Source organism: Stegostoma tigrinum, chromosome 2 (assembly GCF_030684315.1).
Source record: "Stegostoma tigrinum isolate sSteTig4 chromosome 2, sSteTig4.hap1, whole genome shotgun sequence".
Taxonomy (NCBI): Eukaryota; Metazoa; Chordata; class Chondrichthyes; order Orectolobiformes; family Stegostomatidae; genus Stegostoma; species Stegostoma tigrinum.
This window is the reverse complement of record NC_081355.1, coordinates 89,343,019-89,369,248: the sequence shown is the minus strand read 5'-3', so window position 1 is coordinate 89,369,248 and position 26,230 is coordinate 89,343,019. Positions and strand designations below refer to the sequence as shown.

At 38.1% G+C, this 26,230-nt stretch overlaps 1 protein-coding gene across 6 annotated transcripts in view; it reads right to left on the bottom strand.

The window, feature by feature from the left end:
* Positions 1-26,230, bottom strand: part of LOC125464367 (uncharacterized) — a 50,205-nt gene continuing 23,975 nt past the window's right edge. For 3 of the 6 annotated variants that reach the window (XM_048556707.2, XM_048556698.2, XM_048556699.2), the window contains 5 exons: positions 21,868-21,895; positions 17,764-17,835; positions 13,643-13,744; positions 6,793-6,916; positions 1-3,672 (listed from right to left, as the gene is read on the bottom strand). In XM_048556707.2, coding sequence (XP_048412664.1) covers positions 3,467-3,672; positions 6,793-6,916; positions 13,643-13,744; positions 17,764-17,835; positions 21,868-21,895 — 532 coding nt within the window. In that variant the 3' untranslated portion in view covers positions 1-3,466. The other 3 variants (XR_009447308.1, XM_048556715.2, XM_059655335.1) reach the window with 3 other exon arrangements.

Below are 26,230 nucleotides of genomic sequence, written 5' to 3'. Positions count from 1 at the left end.
CAGTGTTCATTTTTTCAGTTTATTTTGCTTCCTTTTATGGTCACAGAAACAAAGAAGCAAAAACACAAATTATTTATACAATGATGAAACACTTCCAAACTTTTCAAAGAATTTAGAAATAAAGCTCAGAACATAGATTACTTTTCCTGCAGTTTTACATTTTGAGCATTACTGTTGCTTAGCGTCAACAAAACTTTAAAAAGATTATAAATGTACAATTTTCACAAAATGACATTCATTGTTTTTCACTGAACATAGCACTCTCCATTTAGCCATGCAATCAAAGCAAAAATCATGCTCTGGAGACAATTTGATCATAAGTGCATCACTATACTCAGTTGGAAAGATATGAAGTATGAAATTCAAAATAATTACAAGTCAATTCCAATCTGCAAAGAAACATTCTAAACAAGAAGAAAAATTCCAACGTACCTAAAAAGCCAGATGTTCTTGTGATCTAATGTCCTCTAAATTAACTTAGCATATGAAACTATTTAGATATCATGACCTTCAGGTACATGCCACATCACAAATTGTTGACGCTTGGCAATAGAATACAATGTGCATTACAGAGAACGATAACCCACGTACTGAAAACTGGCCCAGTAATAAAAAATGTCCATGTAATTTTGAATTTCTGTTATGTCCTCACTTCAGTTACATACCAATGTAGAGTACACCTACAAGAAAATGATTACAGGGTGTCTTATACAGCAATTTCAATCTGAAAAAAACCAAGGTTTCATTAACGAGTTTTCCTGCTCTAACAGCTTGCCTGAATAACTCCATAACAACAAGCCAAACATATTCTGGATCTCAAATATCAATTTCATGTGTGATGCAAAATATCCAATTTGTGAATGTTTTGAGTGTTTTGTGGCAAAGGATGAAGCCTCCGTTTTAATACTTGCAATACTCAGATCATACCAGAAGATCGGATTCCCTCCTCCAAGCATTTACTTCAACATGAACTTACTACAATTTTAGAATTGTAGTTAATATATAGTGCATTCTTTCTCAATTGTCTGCTTACTAGAGCACAGGCTGCAGTTGCCATATACTGCAGTTTTTAAAACCTCCATGGCAATTTTCTTCTGTTCCATACTTATCATTCATGGCTGCTAATCACCAATTCATTTAGTCATTATGCATACAAGTATTCACAGTGATCACCAGCAAATGAATCAAGTTCAGGAAGATACTCCATCTGAGATTAGCTCTAACCCAAGTCAATCCTGTCATGTAAGGACTTTAGCAAGAATCCTTGAACCATGATCAGGAATAGGAACCTCTGTCAATATTTCCCTCCTAACAGATGGATGCCACAATCAATTATGATGCCCTAATTAAGACCAGATAACTCAACGCTGACTTAGAATTAAATTTGGAACCTTACTCTGTATGGTAGAATAATTGAACAAGCATGACTGAGGAAGATGTAGGACCTCTTGCGTATTCATTAAAGTACTTCAGCAAAGTATTTTGGTTGCAAGTTTGAATGGAAAACAAAATGCACTTTTAAATACCCTGTTCAGCATTTCGCAAGCGAGGGAAGTTTTTCTTTTCTAAATGTATATAGTTTAAATGCTGGAAATACTGTTTAATTACAATTTGCAATACAATATGATTATCTCTTAAGAACATAATTCACTTATGCATAAAGTCTTGAATTGTAAATGCACACAAATTTAAGTGAATGCCAAATGATTGAAACTGAAACAGATTTACAGGCCTGACGTCAGAGTTGCAAATCTAAGATAGTAAAAATCTTTGTATTAATGTAGCCAAAACTCTTAAAACGTGTCTACTCCAAAGTCCAAATGAAGAAATGGTCCAGAATCATGCAAGCATATTTCTCCAATTCTATTTTCCAATATTAAACATTAACTACAAGTATAGATGCAATTGATAAAATGTACAATTCAGAAGCTACAGGGAAAATGCAATATTCAAACAATAGTTAATGAACACTTGTACTTAGTAGTAGTTATCAGCTGAAGGAAATTTCTGTTGGGTATTCAACTCCCATTCTTAATTATATGTTTAAAGTGGTAATCAAGCTAATCAATGCAAGATTAACGAAAACTCCCAAGGATGCCATCTTTCATGCCTATTATGCAAGAGGCTCAAGTCTCCCAATGTTTATTCTATATTAGAAACAACAGCAAGAAAGCTCAATAAATCATCTAGAAACTGTCTTTCTATACTTCTCTCATGTTACATTGAAGTGGTTTCTCAAAATGAAGAGGCCACCCTCACCCAGATGAACATGCAGCATTTCCCCATCACCAAATTCAAAAATGGCATATTGGTGGAAGGGACAAATTACAAATCATCGTATGCAATTTAAATTGCAAGAAAAAAAATAAGATGTTCATGAATCTATAGATTTAGACAGCTTGTCTAACTTGGCTATATTTTTGCACCACTTATTGTGCATTAAATTTGACTGTCAATGGAGTGTCTTGAAACCCATCCGTAGTCTTTATTTTGCTTAAAATGTCTACCAAACCTAAGTCCATGAATTGAGCTGAATGGTTTAACACCATTGTAACTGTACAAAACAGCAGTATCTAAAGCTTTCCAATGTGGCAGAGGATAATTTATGGCTAATTTATTTGAAAACTTCTTACTGTTGGAATTGAACATTAAAATACTAGCTGAATGTTAAATAATCACTAATTGGCTTATAGATATGACAGATGACAGCATTAGGTGCACAATCTCATACGGAATACAAAATTGTAGAAAAGCTAATATGTCACTCATTTAATCGGAGTAAATATGACATATAGTGCTGCACTGAAGTAAAAGCCTTCGGTCACTATACCATTATCAATCTCATGCCAGAGTATTGCTTAGTATCCCTCCGGTATAGGAATACAGGGTGTATGATGGTGGCAGTAAAGGTTCCCATTCCAAACAATAACTGCTTACAAGTACGTTTCCTGACATCAGACGAGGACAGGATGAGGGTTCTATTATGTCCACTTTAGTCTAACTGTCAACAGTTGTGGGGTTTTCATCAATGAATGCTAGCTCCTGTAATGTACTAACAAGATGAACAGAGAAACTTGGAGATAAAAATAAATTGCACTCCTGAAACGAGGTTTTCCAAGTGCATCAATTTCTGTAAACATTAGTTTTCAATGAGAAAAAAAATGCAAGCTACTAAAGCACTACATGTATGTGGGGGGCAGAGATATGTTATTTCATTGAATTTCAGTTGAACTGTGAACTTGGGTTAGGTCTGCAGTCAAATGGTTACCCTTAAGAGATGCTGTCATTTCAGAAACAAATACAAAAAGTATATCAAAATTAAATGAAGAGCAATGCATGGTGAGGGATGAAGGTACTAATTAAGATGTACATTAAAAGATCGGTTTGTGCTCTGCAAGGGCTCTGCTGCATTCAGAACACAGTCCCCAACCATCTATTATTCTCTTTTTACACCCTTGCAATAAGTTTAGTGACCGAAGTAGGTATTGGCTGAGTTTGCATTCATGCCCCAGTTCAGATGCTGACTCCCAGATCTGTCATCTGATGAATAGCCCCTGCCTGAAGAGGAATACATTGCAGAATCTCTGACAGCGACAGAGGATAGATATGACGAGGATTCAAGTGATTGCCTCAGGTCTGTTGCCAAAATATCCTGTTTCCAATCATAGTCACCTAAAAAAAATTAAAATAAAACATAAGTAGATTTTGTTACAATAATAAATGGATTGTGATGCCACATCTGAAACAAATTGTTGTAAGACAATACCAAAAGATCCTTTTGTAAAATAAGCAATGCACGGTAGCATTAAGCAGAACAGATTACATTTTTAATTCAACTGTGAAGGAAGCATTTTTTCTGACCAATGGTAAATGTACAAAAGTTTCCAGGAATTGACAGCTATAAATATCAAAATGACATACCAAGTCCAAAACTCCAACAAAATGTGTTTGAAAACTGATTAGTACAAATTCAAGATGATATGTCAAGAATTATGTGATGGTTGTTTTCACCAGTTCTCTGCCATACAAAGCTTATCTAGAGGACAGAGAGAAGTCTAGTTATTGGCTATCTTAGAAAAGTTCCAATCAGAACACAGTTCTATTTATTTTGAGATCTTGCACTTGCATGCAGATCTGGTTGAAGCAGTTTCTGAGTTAGTAGTATGCATTTGGCCCATATAATTTAAAAGCTGTGATTTTGAGCAGTATTCTTGTACTGGTAACATTTAGTGGCACTTGATGACACAAATATTTGGCCATGTTTGGTTAGCAGATCATCGAAACTCAATCCCTCAGGATGCAGTGACTATGAGACTTGGGAGAGGGGGTCCTCAAGCACTATGATCGTTACATATTTGTTCTGATTTCCTTTGACTGAGGATAGGTCTGAGTCTCTGCCCTTTGGAATTACCAGCAACAGGTGCAGGAAGAATACCATTCTTCTGTCCTTGAAGCAGATCTTCTTTAGGGTGAAAGGTGTAATGAACTTACTATGTTTCACCCTTTACCAACCAGTGCCATACCAGAGCTTGTAGGTGAAGAATGCTCATTTAATATTTGAGACAGCAACCTGCAGTATTGCTATCTCTGACTCAATCACAGGCTTTAATTTTAAAAAAAGTGGTATGTTCACCACTGGACCTTTGCAGTGTTCTGGAACAAAAGAATGTTCCGTTTTCATGACACACATTTCAGTTGAAGTGAGGATATTTAAAACCACTGGAAGAGAATCCTTTCTTCGAAGTAGGATCACCACAGCAATGTTGGTGAATCTTAGACCAGTGTTGATTTGTTTATGAAGTCTCCCAAATAATTACTTACCAGTTCTAAGTCAAATCACCAAACCTTTGGTGACAATTAACAGATGCACAGGCACAGATGCAAGTGCAGGGAACCAGCCAAAAAAGGACCAACTGAATTTCAGTTTCAGTTGTAAATTGACACCTTCAACTGTGTTTTAGTTGACTTCACATGTCTGATGACTGAATAAAAAGTATGCGCTAGTATATTAATTTTTACAGTGGAGGAAAAACATTTGGGGAATCTGTTCATTGGCTAGAAGTACGAGTTCATTGTGGAACATGTTTATAAAAATGCATTAACTAGAAGTAAAAGGCACCTGGAATGTTTCCAGACTTCTCCCTGCTTCTCATGGATTGTATCTTATGCAAAACAGTGAATTCTGCTGACTGTTAGACAAACACCATTTTGCACAAGGTCTGCATATAGTCATTGTACTTCAACAATCTATATCAAATTGACAAATTGTTTGAAGAGGCATCTTGTTTAAATGCACTCACCATCACGAGTCACAGAACTTGGAAAACCCTGCCCCAGCAAATGCAGAAAGTCACAAGTACCATTACATAAAAGGTACTTCTGTGTTTCCTTGAGGAGCTCCAGTAAAGTGGAACTCAAACAGAATGGTGATCTCTCTGTTTTGCTTAATCCTGATGAATTCAGGTGGTGCTGACACTCCAAAGCTGGCCAGAAAAAGGTCCAGCAGTTCTTGCAGTTTCAGAAATACAATCTGGCTCCGTGCATTTGAATGCAGATGGAGAAGGACAGGTCATAAAACCTACGAAAACGTCACTCTTGGATTCTATTCAATCATTGACATTACAGAATGCAATCAACAGTTGAATACTACAGAATGCCACTGACAGTACTCTCTTGATGTGAAAGTGATATAAGGTTGAAGCCATTTCTTCATTAAAGCCCAAGAAATTTGGCACAAAAGGCTGAGCAAAATCCTTTGTCATGAAGAAACGGTCTTCTTCCTTGATACAGAAGAAAGCATTCTGTTAGGTTCTTGGGATAGAGTTTCTTGATGGTTGCAATGATAATGAATGGAATTGCTTAATTATGCTGATAGTGCCTCCAACAGCTGGTACTGCTTATGCATATGGCTTAAGCAATTTAGCCTGAAAGAACCATTAAAAGTTCTGCACAGCGCAACCTGATGTTGCAATGGGCAGATTTTGCAACTGAAAATGCAACTTCAAGTCTGGTAACAGGAGCTATCTCCAAGGTACAACAAAGCAGGCATGAACAAAGATGAATCTTTACCAACTGATGATGTACCCAAGATCAGTTCAGCATGTAATGTTGCTGTGGAATTTCTCAGATATTGGGACCCATTGATGATGGTGGTGCCTTAACAGCCTCTACAAGATTTAACCTTCAGTCTTTCAAATTATGGAAAAACAAGATTCACTCCAACAGAAGGGTGAGAAGGGCAAATTTTGCAGGTGGAGGCTCAGCTTCAAATTCACTTGGAGAAGTCATTCCCAAGGTAAAATAAAGCTGTCATGGATAAACATATGGATTTCAGGCAACTTTGTACACCTAAGGTCAGCTAATCTACTGATTAATTTTTGTCAAGTGTTTCTTGCACAATGTGGATCCCAAAGTGGAACCAAACTGATACTGTCGAGAGGAACAGAGTTTCAGGTCCAGAAAGCTGCTCTTCAGATAGCATTTCTGAAATTAATCTGAAGGTTGGACTAAGTTGACAAAGTCAGATCAAGTCACAGCTAATCATAAGAACCTGAATTTATGATACAGGATAGAAACAAGGATCTCAATGGCTTTTGATCATAGTTTCAGGTGCTGTCTATTACAATTTCTATTATCTTACTTACCTTAAGATCCAAACTAAATTTCAGACAAAATCCTCAATTGGTCAACTAAAGTCAACGCAAAGAAACCAAATGAGGGAAGAGGTAATATGGTTTGTCTAATAGCACCTATAAATAGAGATGCTGCTGATAATTTTCAAATCTGAATTACCTCTGGGGCTTTCTGAGCCTCGTACTGCTGAAGCTGATGCATCAGGATTATATCTGGAATAGCCATCTGGTATACCGGTGGATCTTGCAGTTCTCTGATCCAATGTAGCCCTCATGACTGGGTCCTTTGAGGTTGGGCAAGGGAAAAAAGGTTTGAAATGGGACACAGCAAGAACTATTTAGACACTGTTTAGTTAAAAACAAAGCATAAGAACATCTTTTTTTCCTCAAAAGAAGAAACCTAGTCTAATTTATTTACTACAATTTAAGATCTTGAAGCATTTTAGGCTGACAGTAAATAAAGCTCATTGGGATTATCCGTCAAGTACACTTGGTAATCAATTTGAGATCAGCATATGAAACTCGAGTTTAGTGAAACAAACAATACCAGATCCCAAGCATTACTTATTTTCAAGGTTCTTTATCCAATTTAGCTGAAATAAAGCTAATTGTGAATTTGCAGCAAAAACTGAAGAAAAAGTTTCAAAATGAAGACTTTTCTTTTAAAAGCTCAGCCTTTGAAAGATCCAGTTTGCAGCATGATCAATACATCAATGGAAGAACAGAAAATAATAAGATGTTTCCTATTCATGTTCAAAGACTGTGCATAGTGGACAGAACAAGGTAGAAAGTAGCAGCAGTTCTGTTTGAAAAGCAAAGAGGAAGTTGATAAAATCATCACAGTAGACAATTTTCTACTTGCTCAGGTTGACCACATTCTTGAAAAATTATCTGGGAGTCAGCTTAGCTTGTGAATGACTGGAGTCAGCTAGAGTTCAACATCAATACCATGTTTTATTGCAAAGAGGTATGTTTTAGTCTTCTCTTGTAAAACACTGCAGTTGATGCTAATTTTATTTCGCTTTTTTTTCCTCTCCAGCAGGAATTCCCATCAACCAGAGTTCTAAAGATATTAAGTTTCGAATAGCCATATGAAACTTTCATGTGATTGTTTTGCGCATAAAACTCGATGGATTCCCCAATTGGTCTGTAAAGTATCAATTATTAGAGTGAAAGCTTTAACAGAATACTTAAAGTATCCAATACAATCAGCCAATTCATGCCTCATTTAAGTCAATCATCAGGTTATGAATAGAATTTCTGGAACCTAAAACTCATTCACATGAAATAAAATATTTTCTCCTACTTGCCAAATTTTAAATGGGAAAACAAATGAATTAAATAAAAAATACTTTGAAGACTGGGACATAATATTCCATACTCGTTCGAAATTAAAGCTGTGGTAAACCACATTCCACATTAGCATGAGGTGGATTATTGCGTGCTTAGTTAAAATGGGCAATTTCTGGACAAAGGAAATCAAATTCAGCCAAGTTATTTTTGTTAATGTAAATCAGAATAGTTAACATTACAGCCTTACAATGTGCAAAAATCCTATCTTGTGTGGATAATTTTAGCAGCACAATTGCACATCCGAATAGTCATCAACAGTAAAATGCAGTCATCATCTTTCAGGTCTACTCAGGATTTATGTCAACTGATTCCTCTTCCTGATAGACATGTATGCAGGAAAAGGAAGCCCACTTCTAGATTGTGAAAGTTCATCCAGTTGTAACATACTAACAAAGTTATTTAGGATTATATTCAGGAGAATGATGAGAACTATCTTGCTTTTCCTAAACATTTAAAAAAATTAACTGGATTCAAAATTGGCTCGATAGTAAGCAGAGGGTGATAGTCGAAGGTCTCAGATTGGAGGCGTGTTTAGAGGTATGCCACAGGCATTGGTGCTGGGAGCCTTGTTATTTGTTATTTACATAATGACCTGGATGCTAATGTACAAGGAATGATTAGTAAGTTTGCAGGTGATACAAAATTGGGCAGTATTGTTGATATCGAGGAAGGTTATCAAAAATTACAGAGGCATCTTGATCAGACAGGGAAGAGGGCTGAGGCCTGGCAAATACAATTCTACGTGAGGTGCTGCACTTTGGAAAGTGACACCAAGGTAGGACTGGTACAGTAAATGGTAAGGTCCTGAAGAATGTTGTGGATCAGAGGGTTCTGGAAGTATAAGTACATAGTTCACTGAAAGCTGTGTTACAGGTAGACAGGGTGGTGAAGAAGACATTGAGCACGCTGGTCTTTATCAGTTGAGGAACTGAATATGGGAATTGGGATGTTATGTTACAGTTGTACAAGTTGTTGGTGAGGCCGCATTTGGAGTACTGTGTGCACTTTTGGTCACCCTGTTATAGAAAGGACATAGTGAAACTGGAAAATGTGCAAAGATGATTTACGAGGATCTTGCCAGGACTAGTGAGCCTGAGTCATTGGGAGAGGTTGGCCAGGAAAGGACTTTAATCCTTGGAACGTAGGAGAATGAGGGGTAACCTTACTGAGGTGTTAAAATTCACAAGAGATGGGGAATTGAATTAGATAGGATGAATGCATATAATTTTTTTCACAGGAATGGGGAATTGAAAACTAGAAGACAGAAGTTTAAAAGGTGAGGGGGGAAAGATTTAAGAAAGACCTGAGGGGCAACTGCTTCATGCAGAGAGTGGTGCATATTTGGAATGGGCTGCCAGAGAATGTGGGTGAGGCAGATACAATAGAAACATTTAAAAAACATCTGAACAGGTAGAGGGATGGGATGGGTTCAGAGGAATATGGTCCAAACGCAGGCAGTTTGAATTAGCTGAGTGGGCACCCATGGTCAGCATGGACCAGTTTGGGCCAAAGGGCCTATTTCCATTTTATATTACTTTACGACTCTATGTCTGAATTTTAGAGCAGGAGCAGCAGTTTGAAGCATTCAGGTGACAATGGAGGAAGATCAATAACTTATGTAAACTTAACAAAGGAACTCAGCCTAAACAAACAGCAATATGTATAGCCCTACAAAAGAACCACTGGACATAAATCTTTTGGTAAGCCAAAGTAAGAATGACGGACATATAGGGAACGTACTGCCATCAGGCGCAGTTGAATAGAGCTTAGAAAGATTTTGGATCATTTTCTAGTGAGTCTCAAACCAACTGCAAAAACTAGCTGCTCTTTTCTGCTGAACATTAAGATTCTTGCAAAGAATTGCTTCGGAATTCAGAATGATAAAGAATATTGCACACCTTCCAGATGCTTTCTCCTTCATGAAACCTTTCAATGAACTTGTAGGACTGTTAGAATATTCTAACTTGAAATGCCATTCCAGGAATGAGCATATGATACAGGATTCCACACTAGTGCATCTAGAGGAATGTGACTGTCACAAGTGTTATCCTTATGAACATTCTGTTACAGTCAATTTTCAAGATTGCATTGCACTTTGTGAAATGCAGAATTTGCCAAGTGTTCCAACCAAATATTCTTTTGAACACTGAATAGAAAAATATTGCATCAGGTCATTGATGTTATTGTCTTTGGTGGAACTGTATTGTACAAAATGGCTGCCAGTTATGAGCAATATGTCACAGCCCTTCCAAATAATTTCTTAGGCTTAAAGCACTTTTGACATTAAGTATGACAAAGCACAACATATGCAATTTCTTTCTTCCCTGATGTTGAAATAATAACATGATAACTCAGTCCAAAAATAAGGATAAAATCAGTTGCAGTATTTTAGGCATTTGCAGCAAAGTTTAGTCATTGCAACAGATTAAAGCATCAGTAACACCTACATAAGAACCTCCTCCGGAATTCGGTAGACATGTCATACCCACAACTGTTGTGGTGAAAGAAAGGGGCCATTGATACCTACCACAGCGGATTAGAGAATCACCCAAAAAAAATGCAACAGTAAGCCTGAAAGTATTATGTATGAAGCAACATCTTCATCTCAATACAGGACAAAAAGAAAAGCTACATTATCTCTACTGACGTCAAGCAGAGCACCATCAGTCTACCACTGCAAGATTGGCTGTGCTGACGGAGTAGGATAAAGCTAACAGAAGTATGCATATTTATCTTCATCTTCCATGAAGCAATCTTAAGAAATGGTACTGATTAAAAGTATGCAAGTTAACTGTGCTGGCTGGGGTAACAATCATCAGTTCTAAAAAAATCCAGATAATTATGCAGTAGGACATAGTCTGCACACTAAAGGATTAGTTGTCATGAACTTCATCTTAGAAAGTTATTTCAAGGAGGTGACAACAGAAACAGAGACTGATGCAGTTAGTATCAATAACTCAGCTAGAAAATATGCCAGTTAATAACATCTGTAGAACTAAATACAAGACAAAGTCTCCGTCATAGCAAAAACTGAAGAAGCTGTTGCAAAGCTTCTTCAACTGTTAATTTCAGTTCATAGGGAATGATTCCTTTTATAAAGCAGGAAACCAAATCTGGTTGGATTTTGCACTCAGCACAAATTACACCTCAGAGCCTGGACCAAGTTGATTTTTTTAAAATCAAGAATTAATAACAAAGTTTCAGTGCTGATAGATTTTGGGTAATTTGACATCTGCAAAAACCATTCATTTGCAAGTTATTCTGCAGTGAAAAATTGTTGAATGAGAGCTCTATTTGTCTTGGTGCATTTTCTCTTACACTGGATCACAGCCATTCTTCTGGATGGAAGAATGGAAGAGAGTGCAAAAAAGATGTACACAAAATAACTAAAAAACTGTTGTTATGCCATGATTACATTTTAATGATGTTCATTGCATAGGATTACATTGCAAAATCATTAACGAAAAATCTGATATTTTATTCATATACTGGAAAACAGCTATCCTGAATCTTTACATTAGACAAATAATCATGTTCACAATTTTGGAAGCAGAGTTGGGTTCATCACAATTTTGATTCAATGTAGTTGATGACACTGTAATTCATTCTGGAAAAAGCACTTATTTGATCCACCTTAAACCAACTCTGTAGTGAACGTTGCAGTGCCAGAGCTATTATTATCTCTTTCCAGCTTTGACATAATGATTGTAGAAAGTTATTGCACCTGGTATATCAAACTTCCTACTCTTTGGGGAAATTGAAAATTGCAACTTTAAGCAAAGCATTGTTTACCATAAGGATGACTGTCAACGTCAGGATTCAGTTCCCGAAACAAACAAGGTAAAAGTTGAAATACTGTATCATACATGTGCAATACTACACTCCTGGCTGAAATAACCAGCATCGTAAAATGCATCACAAAATATTGAAGGAATATAATAAAAAATATTTTTAATGCAAACGTTTTATTGACCGATACCTATGGGACCAGGAATGTGCCGGTTGATCAAGATGTCCACATAATCTATGTAAAAACACAAGGTAACTAACAGAAATGTATTGCAGGGGGTAAACATGCCAGTGTTATACTTTATTTACGGCATAAATCACTTAAATAATAATGCAACTTTGCCTTTAATAAAATTTACCAGCAGTAAGCTTTCTCACTCGCAAGCTCTCACAAATTTCCATCCTTGACTGACTACTCGGACGTCACAGAGATCACGATGATACAGTAAACTTCTGGTATTTGAAGTATATGTTTTGTCGTTTTATCGAGAGTGCCAGTTCAAACATAATTTACTATATTACAATTAGATTGCCCAGACTCCATCTCGTGGCATAAGTTGATTGGTGCAGATGGATGCCAAAGACCAAACCTGTGCCACTAGATGGAGCCCAAAACCTCGGTCAAATCCAGGAGTGAAACACAGCCATCAATAAAGAGATCAGAAAACAAAAGAACTGCAGATACCGATAATCTGCAAGTGGGGGAAATGTCAAATAAAGACCACTTGTAACTGCAATTTGAAATTGACCAAGATAAACAGAGCACTAATACTGTCGTTTTTTTTTCGACTTAAAATTTTTAAAAATCGTTTTCATTCCAAAAGGTGAAAGGAATTATTGACTAGATGTTAATTACCTTCTCATTAACTATTAATGCTGACTGAATCAAAAGCAGCACATCAGATCAAAATACTTTCCTCACAAATGCCTATAAACTTTGTAGGCTGCTGTACCAGATTTGAGAAGCATCAATAAACTCACATTAAATTGGTGTTAAATTTAAGTGGTATCATTCAGCTACAAGCACATTGTGTTCAGACCACCGAGGACTGTGTACACTGGAATAACACATTCAATCAGAAGAAATTGTGTCACGGGTTTAAAGTAGGTGCTCTCGCTGAACAAAATAAAAGGATGATAGCTTGCAGTTGTTTTCCTTCAGGCAGAGAAGCTGATGGCACACCTGATTGAAGTGTACAAAGTTATGGAGGGGCACAGATCAGATGGTTAGGAAGAAATATTTTACATTCATAGAGGGATCAATAACCAAGGGACACAGTTTTAAACTAAGGAGCAGGTAACATAGAAGGGATAATCATCCAGAGGGGAATGGGTATGTGGAACCCACTGCCTAAAGTGGTAGAGATAGAAATGCTCAAGACATTGGAGAAGCATTCAGATGAGTCCTTGAAATGCCATATTATACAAGGCTATGGGGCCATGTGCTGGACACGATGTATCAAAAGGCCTTTTTCCATGCTCTAAAACTCTGGAATTTTTACATAAACTGAGGATATTAAACACTGAATTCAATAGCCTAGGTGCCACATGTCAATGCAGTGGTGTTTGCTGTATATGGTTAGCAAGTTACCAGGCAGCTGCACAACTTAAAGGAAATGCTGTTTATGAATGGCATTTATATTCTGACTAGACTCATTCCCATTACACAGCAATTTGTTTTTCGTGACTGCAGTGAGGTCAACCTTGCATTAATGCAACAATTGTATAGGACAAAAGTGCTGAAATCAATTGCCAGAAATTAAAATTCAACACTCTTAACCACAGACATCAGAAACAGCAAGTTGGATGAAACAATTTAACTATTGCTATTCATAGATTATCCATTAGAATAATTTCAAAATACTCACGGATTCCTTCTTTTGGTAATAACTAATCAATGCATCCTTGAAAGCCTTTGTAACCTTCAGAACAAAACTCGCATCATCTTCACTTTTTATCTGAAAGCTTTGCTGTGAATAAACAAAATTACATTTCCCCACTTCACTCAAGAATAATAAATTATTCAAGTCTGAAACATTTCAGATGGGAATACAGTAACCAGAACTAGTCACAGTAATCGATATGTGATTTGACCAAGTGATTTCCTCTCACTGGTACAAATGCTCAGCTTCTTTTTCAGAAATACTGTCAACTGAAATACAACTAACCAGATTGGGTGTAACACTCCAAAGAAGCTGTTGATTTAAAAGATAGTCTAAACCTACATTGTGTAATATCTAAATGAATACACATGAGGAAATGGCAAAGCACATTGAACAAAAATTGTGCGCATCTTCACTGCAGAAGGCACAAATAAAACAGCAAAAATACTTTTAAATGAAGCAATGAAAGGCAGAAAAAAGGTTAAAAGTACAATTACTAGGGAATGGACGCAGAGAAAATTATTTAACTAAAAGTCTGACAAGTCACCAGAACCTGATGGGCTTCATCCTAGGATCTTCAAAGAGGTGACTGCAGAGATAATTGATACATTGGTTTCAACTTTCCAAAGTTTCCTGACTCTGGAAAGCCAAAACCATGGGGTAGCTCAATAGGGCTCAGTACGCAGGAGTCCTTTTGCTTTACACTCAGGGATCTGGCATAGTGTATGTTGCATGCATCAATTCTGAAGATAGGTCATGGGCTCAAAGTATGTGCAAGCTGCACAGACCATATTTCATTCTTTGAAGGAGCTGCGCCTCATGTTCTGCCTGCACTTCAGCCCCATCTTCTGATCTTTGGCCACCTGGTGACAAACAGGAGTTTTCTGCATACTGCCAGCAGATCAGAGATCTTCTCCTGAGACCTCTGTGGCCAACAGCAGGCTGTGGAGGAGTTGTCTAAGCCTACCATCGGCCTTGAACATAGAACATTACAGCACAGTACAGGCCCTTCGGCCCTCGATGTTGTGCCGACCTGTCATATCGACCTGAAGCCCATCTAACCTACATTATTCCATGTATGTCCATTTGCTTGTCCAACGATGACTTTAATGTACTTAAAGTTGGCGAATCTACTATCATTGCAGGCAAAGCGTTCCATTCCCTTACTACTCTCTGAGTAAAGAAACTACCTCTGACATCTGTCCTATACCTTTCACCCAACAATTTAAAGCTATGCCCCCTCGTGCTCGCCGTCACCATCCTAGGAAAAGGGCTCTCCCTATCCACCCTATCTAACCCTCTGATTATTTTATATGTTTCAATTAAGTCACCTCTCAACCTTCTTCTCTCTAATGAAAACAGCCTCAAGTCCCTCAGCCTTTCCTCGTAAGATCTTCCCTCCATACCAGGCAACGTCCTAGTAAATCTCCTCTGCACCCTTTCCAAAGCTTCCACATCATTCTTATAATGCGGTGACCAGAACTGTACGCAATACTCCAAGTGCAGCCGCACCAGAGTTTTGTACAGCTGCAACATAACCTCTTGGTTCCGGAACTTGATCCCTCTATTAATAAAAGCTAAAACACTGTATGCCTTCTTAACAGCCCTGTCAACTTGGGTGGCAACTTTCAAGGATCTGTGTACATGGACAGCGAGATCTCTCTGCTCATGTACACTACCAAGAATCTTACCATTAGCCCAGTACTTTGCCTTCCGGTTACTCCTACCAAAGTGCATCACCTCACACTTGTCCGCATTAAACTCCATTTGCCACCTCTCAGCCCAGCTCTGCAGCTTATCTATGTCTCTCTGTAACCTACAGCATGCTTTTGTGGTTACTCTTATGTCAGCATGGCTTTGTATTTCAGGCATTTTATGACTAGTGGACATTATAAGGACTGGAGTATATGACCTAAAATAAGTATATAATAAGATGCTGGTAATGACATAAGAAATCATAACAGAGATTGCAGAGATAAGGTACTGTGTAGGTGTCATGCTAAGTCTAAGAGTTTAAATAGTTCACCATACGCTGAAAAACTTGTCATCTTAAAAATACCAGAGACTTTCCTCAGCAATGTAGAACAGTTATCCTCATCACAGACAACCACCACAATAGTGAAATAAAGAGCCAGCGGTGGGACAGACCAGCAGGGGAAGCTTCAACAGCAGTTTCTGCTGCAAGACAAAGCCACAGGGAAACCACTGAATTAAGTCCAGCAACTGAGAAGCAGCTGGAAGCAGTGAGAAATGAAACAGTGATCATTTCTGGATCACTGTGATCAAATGAGCAATAGAAATAAATAGAAAGTGGGACATAACACCAGCGCTTCATCGGAGGCCCACTGATGATGTTACCTAGAATGGTGACGAAACGTCTGAAAACTAACCTTCCAGCTCAGCGAGCAAGCTCACATCCAGAAACTCAACCTGAGCTACAAATCTTCTCAAAATTTGCCAAATGAGCAATCTCCAATAAAAGACAGTCATGCTGGAGACCCTGTGGTTATTAAAATATTTTGGGCATGTGACAGTGCAGCAGCCAGCTGAGAAGTAGAACTGGTGTAGATGATTCACTAGATACAGCAAAACTGCAGGGCTAGCAGCCAGCTCAATTAAGGACTACAATGGAACAGAATTGTCTTGTTTCATAGTGTACTATCTGGCTTGGATCTATTTAACTGCTGTCTCCCAAATGTGTTCCCATCTTTTCCAGAACTCCATGTTTCTATCAGGTTTCCTTGCTCGCCATCATACCAAACGGCTCTCTAAGTCACAATGACATTTTTGTGACAATGACAAAGGTAAACATTTCTTTCTTGACCTGCCTACAGCCTTTGACAGGGCTGACCACTCCAACTTCGCATAAAGGCCCTCCCTTTACAGCCAACAGTGTGACTGCTCTCATACGTTTCACTCAAGAGAAGTCTAGACAAGGAAGGGAGGCAGATGGGGTACTTTCCCAAGAAAATAAGCCAGTATCAGAAGTAGTATTCTATGTTGGAAAGACAGTCCTTGAGATTATTGTTGACTCTTCAACAGTCTGAAGTCTATATCTGACAAGGAAACAATGATTCACACCGATTATAATTCACAAGCTTTCACTGAAGAGTTTAAAAGTCAGAATACACAACTATTCGGACGGAGTCTTTTGCTGAAATCATTAAATGTGAGGAAGATAATGTACAACTTCAGAGGGGCAGAAGAGGAGTTTGCACAGTTGGTGGATATGTGGCAGATGAAATACATCTTGATGAAGTGTGAGATGATAAATTTTGGTAGAAAGAACATGGAGAGACAATATAAAATAATGGGTACAACTCTGATGTGGGTGCACAAGCAGAGGGACTGGGTCTGTGTGTGCATAAGTCACTAAGCATGTTGGGACTTGTTGACAGAGTAGCAGCAATAAACAATTCGTGTGCTTGATTCATATTGGCGTAGCAAGGGGATGCAAGGTGGTGATCCAGGACTCAAATTCTGCCTCAAAAGCTGAATATTTCATCCAATTTTGGGTGCTGTGTTTTAGAAAGATGCAAAGGCACTGGAGAAAGCTAGAGATCTAACGGAGTGTCTCTAGGGATGAGGAATTTCAGTTGTGAAGACAGACTAAAGAAGTCCATGGAGAAGGAGAGGCTCACAGAAGATCTGGCTGAAGTAGTCAAAATCCTGAGGAATGTGGACACAGTCAGGAAGGAAAAAAAATTCCCACTCATGAAAGGACTAAAAATGAAAACACAACTTTAATTAATAAAAGAAGCAAAACCTATTTGCAAAACCACATCATATAACCCTGGTTAGGGTCTGGAATGCACTGCCTGACAGTGTGGAGGAGGCAGGTTCAATTTAGGCATTCAAAAGGGGATTAGGTAGTTGTTCAAAAACGAACAATGTGCAGGGTTGCTCAATGACAACAGAAATGAGATGCTTATTTGGAGAGCCAACACAGGCACAGTGGACCAAATTGCCTTCTGTGCTAAACATTACAAGTATCATATTGCAACAACATTGTTTTTAAAAAAAAGTTTGTATTTTGGATTATAGCAAGTTAGCTTCAGCTCCCTACTGCACTTTATTAATGACAGGTAACCTGAATTCAAACTCACCAAATAGTTATAGAGTTTCTTTCTTTTATTATCAATCACATCAGGAAAACGTGGTGGCTGGGAATAATCACCCTTCAAGATGGAAGAAGAAAACTCATGAGTTCAGAATTACTGTATAAATAATCATTGTACATATATTCAATTTTCATCTCAAGCTGGAAGAACGTCGGGTACAAAAGTAGATTTGCAAGACAGAGGACCTGTACATCAACTCTGTTATATTTTCAGTATTATGTCTTTTTTCCCAAACCCTCCAATTAAACAGCCGCATGAACTTCTTTCAAAATAAAAAAATAGTCACTGATTACATTTGTATTCTGCACTTCAGATAAGACACATTTCCTTTCAAAATAGTATAATCCATCCACAGGAGAACAAGATCAGCAGAAATAGTAATTTCCATTTGAAGAACCTTTTCTCAATACAGCTACTACATTGATGACTGGTGTTTAAAAAAAGTCTAGTACAAGGATAAACTATGCACAAATAAATGTGTTACATGCGCTGTAAATATGACAGTGAAAAGTTAAAAAAAACTGTAATCAAGAAAGCTCTAAGCCAATCATACTATTTTAAAACAAATAGAAATTTAAACAACATTCTGTTCCAAGATATCTTAGTAAAGGTACTAGATACTGAAAACGTGAAAGTGTTCCATCTCCTAGCATAAATGTGAATTAAATTTTAATCAAGTTCTGTGCAGATTTTATATTATCTCTCATTAAGCAAACACAGGTAGCAGTTTAGAATAGAAGAATTTATTTAATATTAACTTTGTTCAATGGAGCACCTCATCTATTTCAACCAAAATTTTGATTTCAGGCCCCTCAACACCATTACAAATCCCTTGCTCAATCAAGCATAACTGGCCTTTAAAGATTATGCGATTCATGACAGAAATTTCCCTGATAACAAAAGTTAGTTAGCAAAGTTTGAGACGGGCATACATGATAAAAAACAGCATTCACTTCTCAGAGACTGGTGAAGAAACTGTTGCTCTTCGGGGAAGATGGTTTAAATGAATTTGACAGAGGAAAAGGAACCAAGACAAAGCAGAGGAGACAAACAAGTTGCATAAAGAACTGAATATTAGAAAAGAGGAGAGCTGAGACAGGGAAGAGATACAAAGGAAATGAAGGATGAACTTCATACACATAAACACAGGGAGCATAGCAACTAAGGGTAAAGAGTTCGAGCACACATTACAAACAGCAATAACGTTAACTGGCAATAACAATAACTTCAGTTGACAAAGAACTCCAAGTTAAAAGCTACAATGCACATGGAACATTTACGGGAGAGAATAATTGGGATGGAAATTGATCAAACGAAAGTTATTACAAAAAGGGAAGTGTTCTTGATGATTAGGGACTGTTTTTATCTGGCTAAAGTTAAGGAGCAAAAGGGGAAACGGGTGTAGTCATATTTTGTTTGCAAGGGAGGTTATTGGCAATAAGTGCCAGCTTGCGCTATCACCCATTCAGAACTAAGTTCAATTTGAGGACATCAGGCATGCATTGATTAGCTTGGAAATCTGAAGTTGTGCTCTGCTTCCTCCTCGAATGAGCTATCACTAAACTCGGTGACAATTTCAACTTCATGCCTCATTTCAACACCATTACAAATTTCTTAAAAAATAACACCTCACACAATCAAGCATAACTGAGTCTTTAAAGGTTTGCCCTGTTAAAAAAACAATTGTTTAGCAGCAGTGCAAACAATAGTTAGAAGATTCAAACTTTATTGAATGTTTCTCCTGAATAATTTAATTTCTATCTTCAATGTGTTGTGTAAAACATTTTAAAGTTAATAAATTTCAATGCTTTTACTTCTTTATTTGGGGCAGAGAGTTGTATTAACTCCATGAGCGTGACTGGTTGCTTGGATATCCTTATGATACTGAGAAGTGGCAGTGCTGTGAATGTCTGGTAAACAGCACAGTAATTTGTTGTAGCACAACACAAGGAATTAGAGGTGAAATTCTCACCACAGAAATCAAGAGATCTATCAGCAAGCCTTTTTTTTAATTCATTCACAGGATGTAGGTGTCCCTGGCCAGGCCAGCATTTATTACCCATCCCTAAGTGCACAGAGGGCAGTAAAGTATCAAGCATAATTACTGTGGATCTGGAGTCACATGGAGGCCAAACCAGGTAAGGACAATGGTTTTCCTTCCTTGAGGAGACTAGTAAACCAGATGGGTTTTTCTGGCAATCAACAGTGGTTTATGGTCACCATTACACTCCTAATTCCAGATATTACTTGAATTCAAATTCCACCATCTGCCATGGCAGGATTTGAACTCACCAGAACATCACCAGGGTCTCTGGATGAATTGTCTAGCAATAATATCCACTAGGCAGTCCCTGCCCCTTTCTGTTGTTGCCTGCAGACGACAGTCCAACATAAATGATCAAATAATGGCAAGGTGATTCAGCAAATCTGCAAGCAAATTTCACAAAGTTGCTAAAATAATAATTAGTTTAGTGGAGAAATTCAATGCTCCGATAAAGAATAGAGAGAAAAGAATAAGAGAAACAGCATTAAGGACGATAATGGTGAGCTATTTCTGAAATCTGTATGTAAATATCTTGATCAATACATTTCCAGCTCAACAAGAAGTGAAGCATTTCTGAATTAATTTCTAAGAAATGAAGTGGGCAGGCCAAGCATATTTCAGTGGGAGTGCATTTGGAAAACAGACACAGCAACATCATTACTTTTATAATTAAGGAAACTGATCACAAATAAAGGAAAGTGAGTTTACTAAACTGGAATGGCACAATTTGAGTATCTTGAAAAGGGATCTGCCAATTTGGACAAAAATAAACATTGACTGGAATATCAGTAAATGGTTACTAGAAGCTTCAAGAGAATATAATTCTAATACAGATGAAACAGTGGGTGAAGGGGAACATCCTTATAGGGACAGCAGGTGTAATTTCAAACTTTGAAGATCTCGAAGAGTTTGAAAATGTAGTGAACAGTGAAGACAACAGTAACAAACTTACATAAATGAGCGAGAGACACACACACATCACAAACGGAATTTAACACAACGGTATGTGAAAATATCATCATAGTCCAACAGATCATAGGGCTGTTCTCTCATTGGAGTGACATGACTGATGGTGGTTTAATGTGCTTCAGATGAGGGGAGTGGTTGAGGTGAGACATTCATCGTAGCCTCAGCTGGTGCAGGCATTAAACCAACATTGTTGACATTACACTACATGACAAACCAGCTGTCCAGCCAAACATATTTTGTCGGAAGAATGAGGAATGGCAGCATTAACAACATTTTACAGTTTTAAAAGGGATACATAAAACAAGGGATACATAGACAAATTCTGAAAGCCGTTATGAAAAATTTAGTTCCTTGAAAACAAAAACAACAGTGATCTTAGGCTTCATTGAAGAATTCAGCACAGAAGGGAAGACCTTATGCTCAACAGTTACAATACATGGCTTGGTCACACCTGAAAGAAAAGTGTGTCCAAGTCAGAGTACTACCTGATTTAGAAAGCTATCAAAAGGTTTTAGAAATATAGGAAAGGAGGATTACAGTAATGAGAGCTTAACAGACTTTAAATACAAGTATTCGGAAATCTATTCATTTTTTGATAGAACAGATTACTCAAAAAAGAAATGGGGGAAAACCTTGAAGAAATAAATTACACAGTTACCATGATACACTGGGGCTTAAGGGCCAAAGGAGGAAAATTCACCAGAAACATTCAAAAAGGACTTTGATACACGTATTTGAGGAGTAAAAATTTATAGAGCTGTGGGCAAGTACTGGGAAGAAATAATTAGGTAGCTTTTTAAAAAAAAATTGCCAGTGCAGGTACGGTGGGATGAAAGACCTGATTCTGTGCTGCATCATTCTATAAAAAGGCTCATTTAACAATAAACATTGTTAATTCTGTCAATAATTTAAATGATTCAAAAACTGAAATTGCTGCAAAATCTCAGCATCTGGCAGCACCTATGAAAGAAATCATAGTTAATGTTTCGAGTGCAGTGGCTCTTTTTCAGAACCGAAATTGTCCACCCAGTTTCTGAGGAGTCGGCAACTATTTGGTACATCGAACAGTGACTTACCTTTTTCTGCATCCAGTGATCAGACTTTCTGCAGTATAAACAGAAGAAGTTTAATAAACTTGATACATTTGGACCATCTCACTAATTCAGGTGCTAAATGAATTAAGTATAAAGACGTTTGAAAAGTACGGAAGTGCAGATGGCAAAAACCATACATGTTTCAAAACAAATAATAAAACTGGTTGTATATTGTTCATGTAGCATTGTGTAAAGAGTTGGCTAAATTTAACAATCATTTGGTCCACCACAGCAGCATTTACATACATGATTTTAGATCCACGTTCTCACCATACTCATTTTCTTTCCCCAAGAAAAGAAAAGCTCAAAGTTACTATTTTTAAAAATGTGAACATTTGACATAATCGGCTAACTACAAACAGAAACAGCAAATTCCTCAGCAGATAATTGAAGCAATTATTTTGTATGCATTCTATTAGCCTTACCAAGAGAAAACAAGCCATTCACCAGATGCCTGCAATAGTCTCATTTTTTATCACTTAACCTTCCAGTTAAATAGTGGACGCATTGGTGATAATTTTGAAATAGTGGACGCATTGGTGATAATTTTGACTCCTTGGAACACAAGTACTCCATAATTTGTAGATGGGGATAGTAGGAGGTGAAGTAGATGCTGACTATGGTACCTGTGCAGATGCAACAAACGGAATCAGATCTGTTTCAAGCTGGACTGAAACTACCACACGACGTGTTATCTAGTTGCTGCGAGGGTGAGGGATTTCTTGAACTAGCTTGAAGAGGAAGGGTTGGATCGAGTTGTTGTTGATCCAACAAGATCCACAACATAGGAAAATGGCAAAAAATCCAGCTCAGAGAGCGTCAAGGCATGACTCTTCTTCAGAATGGCTTTAAACTGGTAACGACCAAGGTATAAGTTAGAATGTCAAAAGTCAAAACAAACAGAAAAAGGAAGAGAGAACAACGATCAGAAATTATACATGTTGGCAGCAGGAGACAAACACAAAATGTTTGTAAAACATTACAGCCAAAGGACAGGTTTGGACAAACAAGCCAAATCAGCACTCTTTAAATAAAGTCTTTCATACTAACATCTGGAGGCTTGTGCCAAAATTGGGATAGCTGTCTCACAGGCTAGCCCATCCTGGTCATGCTCATGAAATCATAACTTACAAACCATGTCCCTGACATTACCATCACCATTCCTAGATAGATGCTGTCTTACCAACGGGACAGGCCCAGCAGAGGTGGTTGGTACAGTGATATACTGTTGAGAGAGAGTTGTCTTGGGAGTCCTCATCTTTGACTCCAGACACCATGAAGTCTCATGACACCAGATCAAAACTGGACAAGAAAATTTCATGCTGCTGACCGTATACCCTCGTCCCTCAGCTGATGAATCAGTGCTACTCCTTGTCAAGCAACATTTGGAGGAAACACTGAGGATGGCACGGAAAAGACAAAACTCTGGGTGGGGGTTTTCAGTGTCCACCACCAGGGGTGCCTTGACAGCAGCACTACTGATCAAGTTAGTCAAGTCCTAAAGTATATCGCAGCTCAACTAAGTCTGACAAAGATGGTGAGGGAACCAATGAGGGGGCCAAACATACTTGACCTCAGCAGCACCAATCTGTCTACAGAATTCGTCCATGATAGAAATGGTAAGAGTGACAACAGTCCTAGGGAAAACAAAGACAATTCGAATACCAACGGGTTAGGTAAAGATCAGGGAGCCCTACCCATCAGTGGAAAATGTCAGGCTGACGCAAACACAACAACCCAAGTGGATAATTCATCTTGTCCTCCTCCAAAGGTTCTCAACATCACAGATACCAGTCTCCAGTCCAATCAATTCAGTCCACATAGTATCAAGAAACAGTTAGAGGTACTGGATAGTAGCAAAGTTATGGGCCCTGATAACACTGCAGCAATAGCAGTGAAGACTTGACCTCCAGTTGCCACTTCCCTAGCCAAGCTGGCATTCACCCAACAATGTGGAACATTACCCAGCTATGTCCTGTAGACAAAAACAACACTAATCCAACTTGGCCAATTATTACCCATCAGTCTTCACTTCAGCATCATTAAAGTGATGGAAGGTGTCATCAATAGTACTGCCAAGCAGTGCCTCAGCGATAACCTGCTCACTGATTCTTAGTTTGAGTTCCACGAGTACCACTGAGTTCCTGATCTCTTAAAGCCTTGGTTCAAACATGAAGAAGCTGAACTCTAGAGGTGATATCAAGGCTGCATTTGACCATATATATGGCATCAAGGAGACCAGGTGAATCAGAGGAAGAAAACTGTGTTAGTTGTAGTCTCATAGGACACAAAGAATGATGGTGCTGTCGCACTCCGGTGGCTTTTTAGCTGACACAGAATGGCTACAAGGGATTGGCAGCTATATATAGATGTTCACAGCTAGACTTCTGGTCTTGAGAGAGAGTTACTGTAATGTAAGGTCTTACGGAGATCATAACAGGGTCGCTATGAAAAGAAACATGAAGGAATTTAACACGGTGTGAAGCTGGATGAACACAGCAGGCCAAGCAGCATGAGAGGAGCACGGAAGTTTGACATTTTGGGTCGAGACTTTCCTGCTGCTCTGATGCTGCTTGGCCTGCTGTGCTCATCCAGCTTCACACCGTGTTATCTCAGATTCTCCAGCATCGGCAGTTCCTACTATCTCATCAAGGAATTTATGTGGATTTCTGTAAACAGGCAGTTCTAAACATTTTAATTTGGGTTCATTTTTGAAAGGCCTAGTTAAGCCAAGATTCCAAGTTTATTATTTAGTAAAACGTAGAAAGAAAAGTCTGATCCTACAGTGTTCTGAATTTTTTTAGGTAATTCTAATTTAGAAACGCAGACTACAAATTAGTGTGAAAGGATGAGTTGAATTTCTTCAGCAAATGTTTGTAGATAGTAAAAGGAGGTCATGACAACATTAGGGAAGATAAAGCAGTAAAAGGTGTAAACACAACCTCTAAAAGACCACCAGCACAGGAAGGGTGCAAAGGAGTTCAGGACTGGGGAGAGATAAAGTTTACATGCAGATGCGGATGATTTGAACAAATTCTTACATCTAAAGTTCAAGGGATGAGTGACAGGGCCAGGTTACAACATATAAAGTGAAGATGTGGCAATATCCTGAATTATTTGTGGAATCTAAACAAGTTTCATTTAGAACTCAGTTAAGTTGTAAAGTGACTGAATTTCACCCTCAGCAGTAGAATTTGAATAGATGTTTTCTATCAAGAAAAGTAAATTAGTAATGGAAAGTGTTTAGAGTAGAAAAAGTAAAAGATTCATTCAAGAACTAAACTCTGGTTTAAAACTCACTTACAAAATGAGAATAGCATTGCACCTGCAAGTCAGAAGGATTGTTTGTTGGATCTTTCAGGCTGAAGTGACAGAGGTGTTGTTTCCTGCTGTCAGCTTTTGTCAGCTGTGTCACAGAACTGTCATCAACTTACATTAGAGTTGATTTTAAAGACTTTACAATTGCTAGAAATTAATAGCCTTCCTAATCTTCTGTGCTAAAGTTAGTTGAGAATTTGGAAGAGTTCTTAGTGATAAGCAAATATTTAGATTATTGGCAAATAATGCAGTGCAGCTAGCAAGTATTTGGGAAGGAACATAACTGTCAGAAGTATTTTAAGTCATCCCAAAGACAGGTGATGGAGATATCTGGTAGACATTACGAGATTATCGGAGGACCTAGGGCTATCAATAAACTTGTGCATCATTGTTTATGTGTTTGTTGGATTAGATGTGTGGATAAGGAGGATATGGCTACCAGGTACATCAATGTTGCATGTAATTACTGTAACATGAAAGGTATAAAAATATTTTATTCAGCTTGGAAAAGTTAGTGTCACTGACCTGTCCTCTGATCTGAGCTGTATTTAAGAAGGCAACTGGGCCCCATGTGAAAGCCAGGTTCGAAGCAGTCTCTAGCTTATCTCACATGTTGTAAGAAAACTCTGAATAAAGGTCGTTTGTACTGCTGAACACAGAACTCAAGCCTCCCCTTTGATATTTCTCTCTACAATTATGGTTATGATTGTCAAAGCTCCAGGACATCTCTCCAGGGGCTCCTCAGCATAGGTCCTGGGCCCAAACATCTTCAGCTGCTTCATCAATGAATTTCCCTCTATCATAAGGTCAGAAGTGGCAATATTCACTGATGATTGCACACTGTTCAATACCAGTTACGGCTCCTCAGGTACTGAAGCAGTCCATGTCCAATGAAGCAAGACCTTCACAATATCCAGGCTTGGACTATCAAGTGGCAAGCAACACTCATGCTGTACAAACAACAGGCAATGACTACCTCCAATTAGAGAACATCTCCCTTTGACATTCAATGACATTACCATCAAGG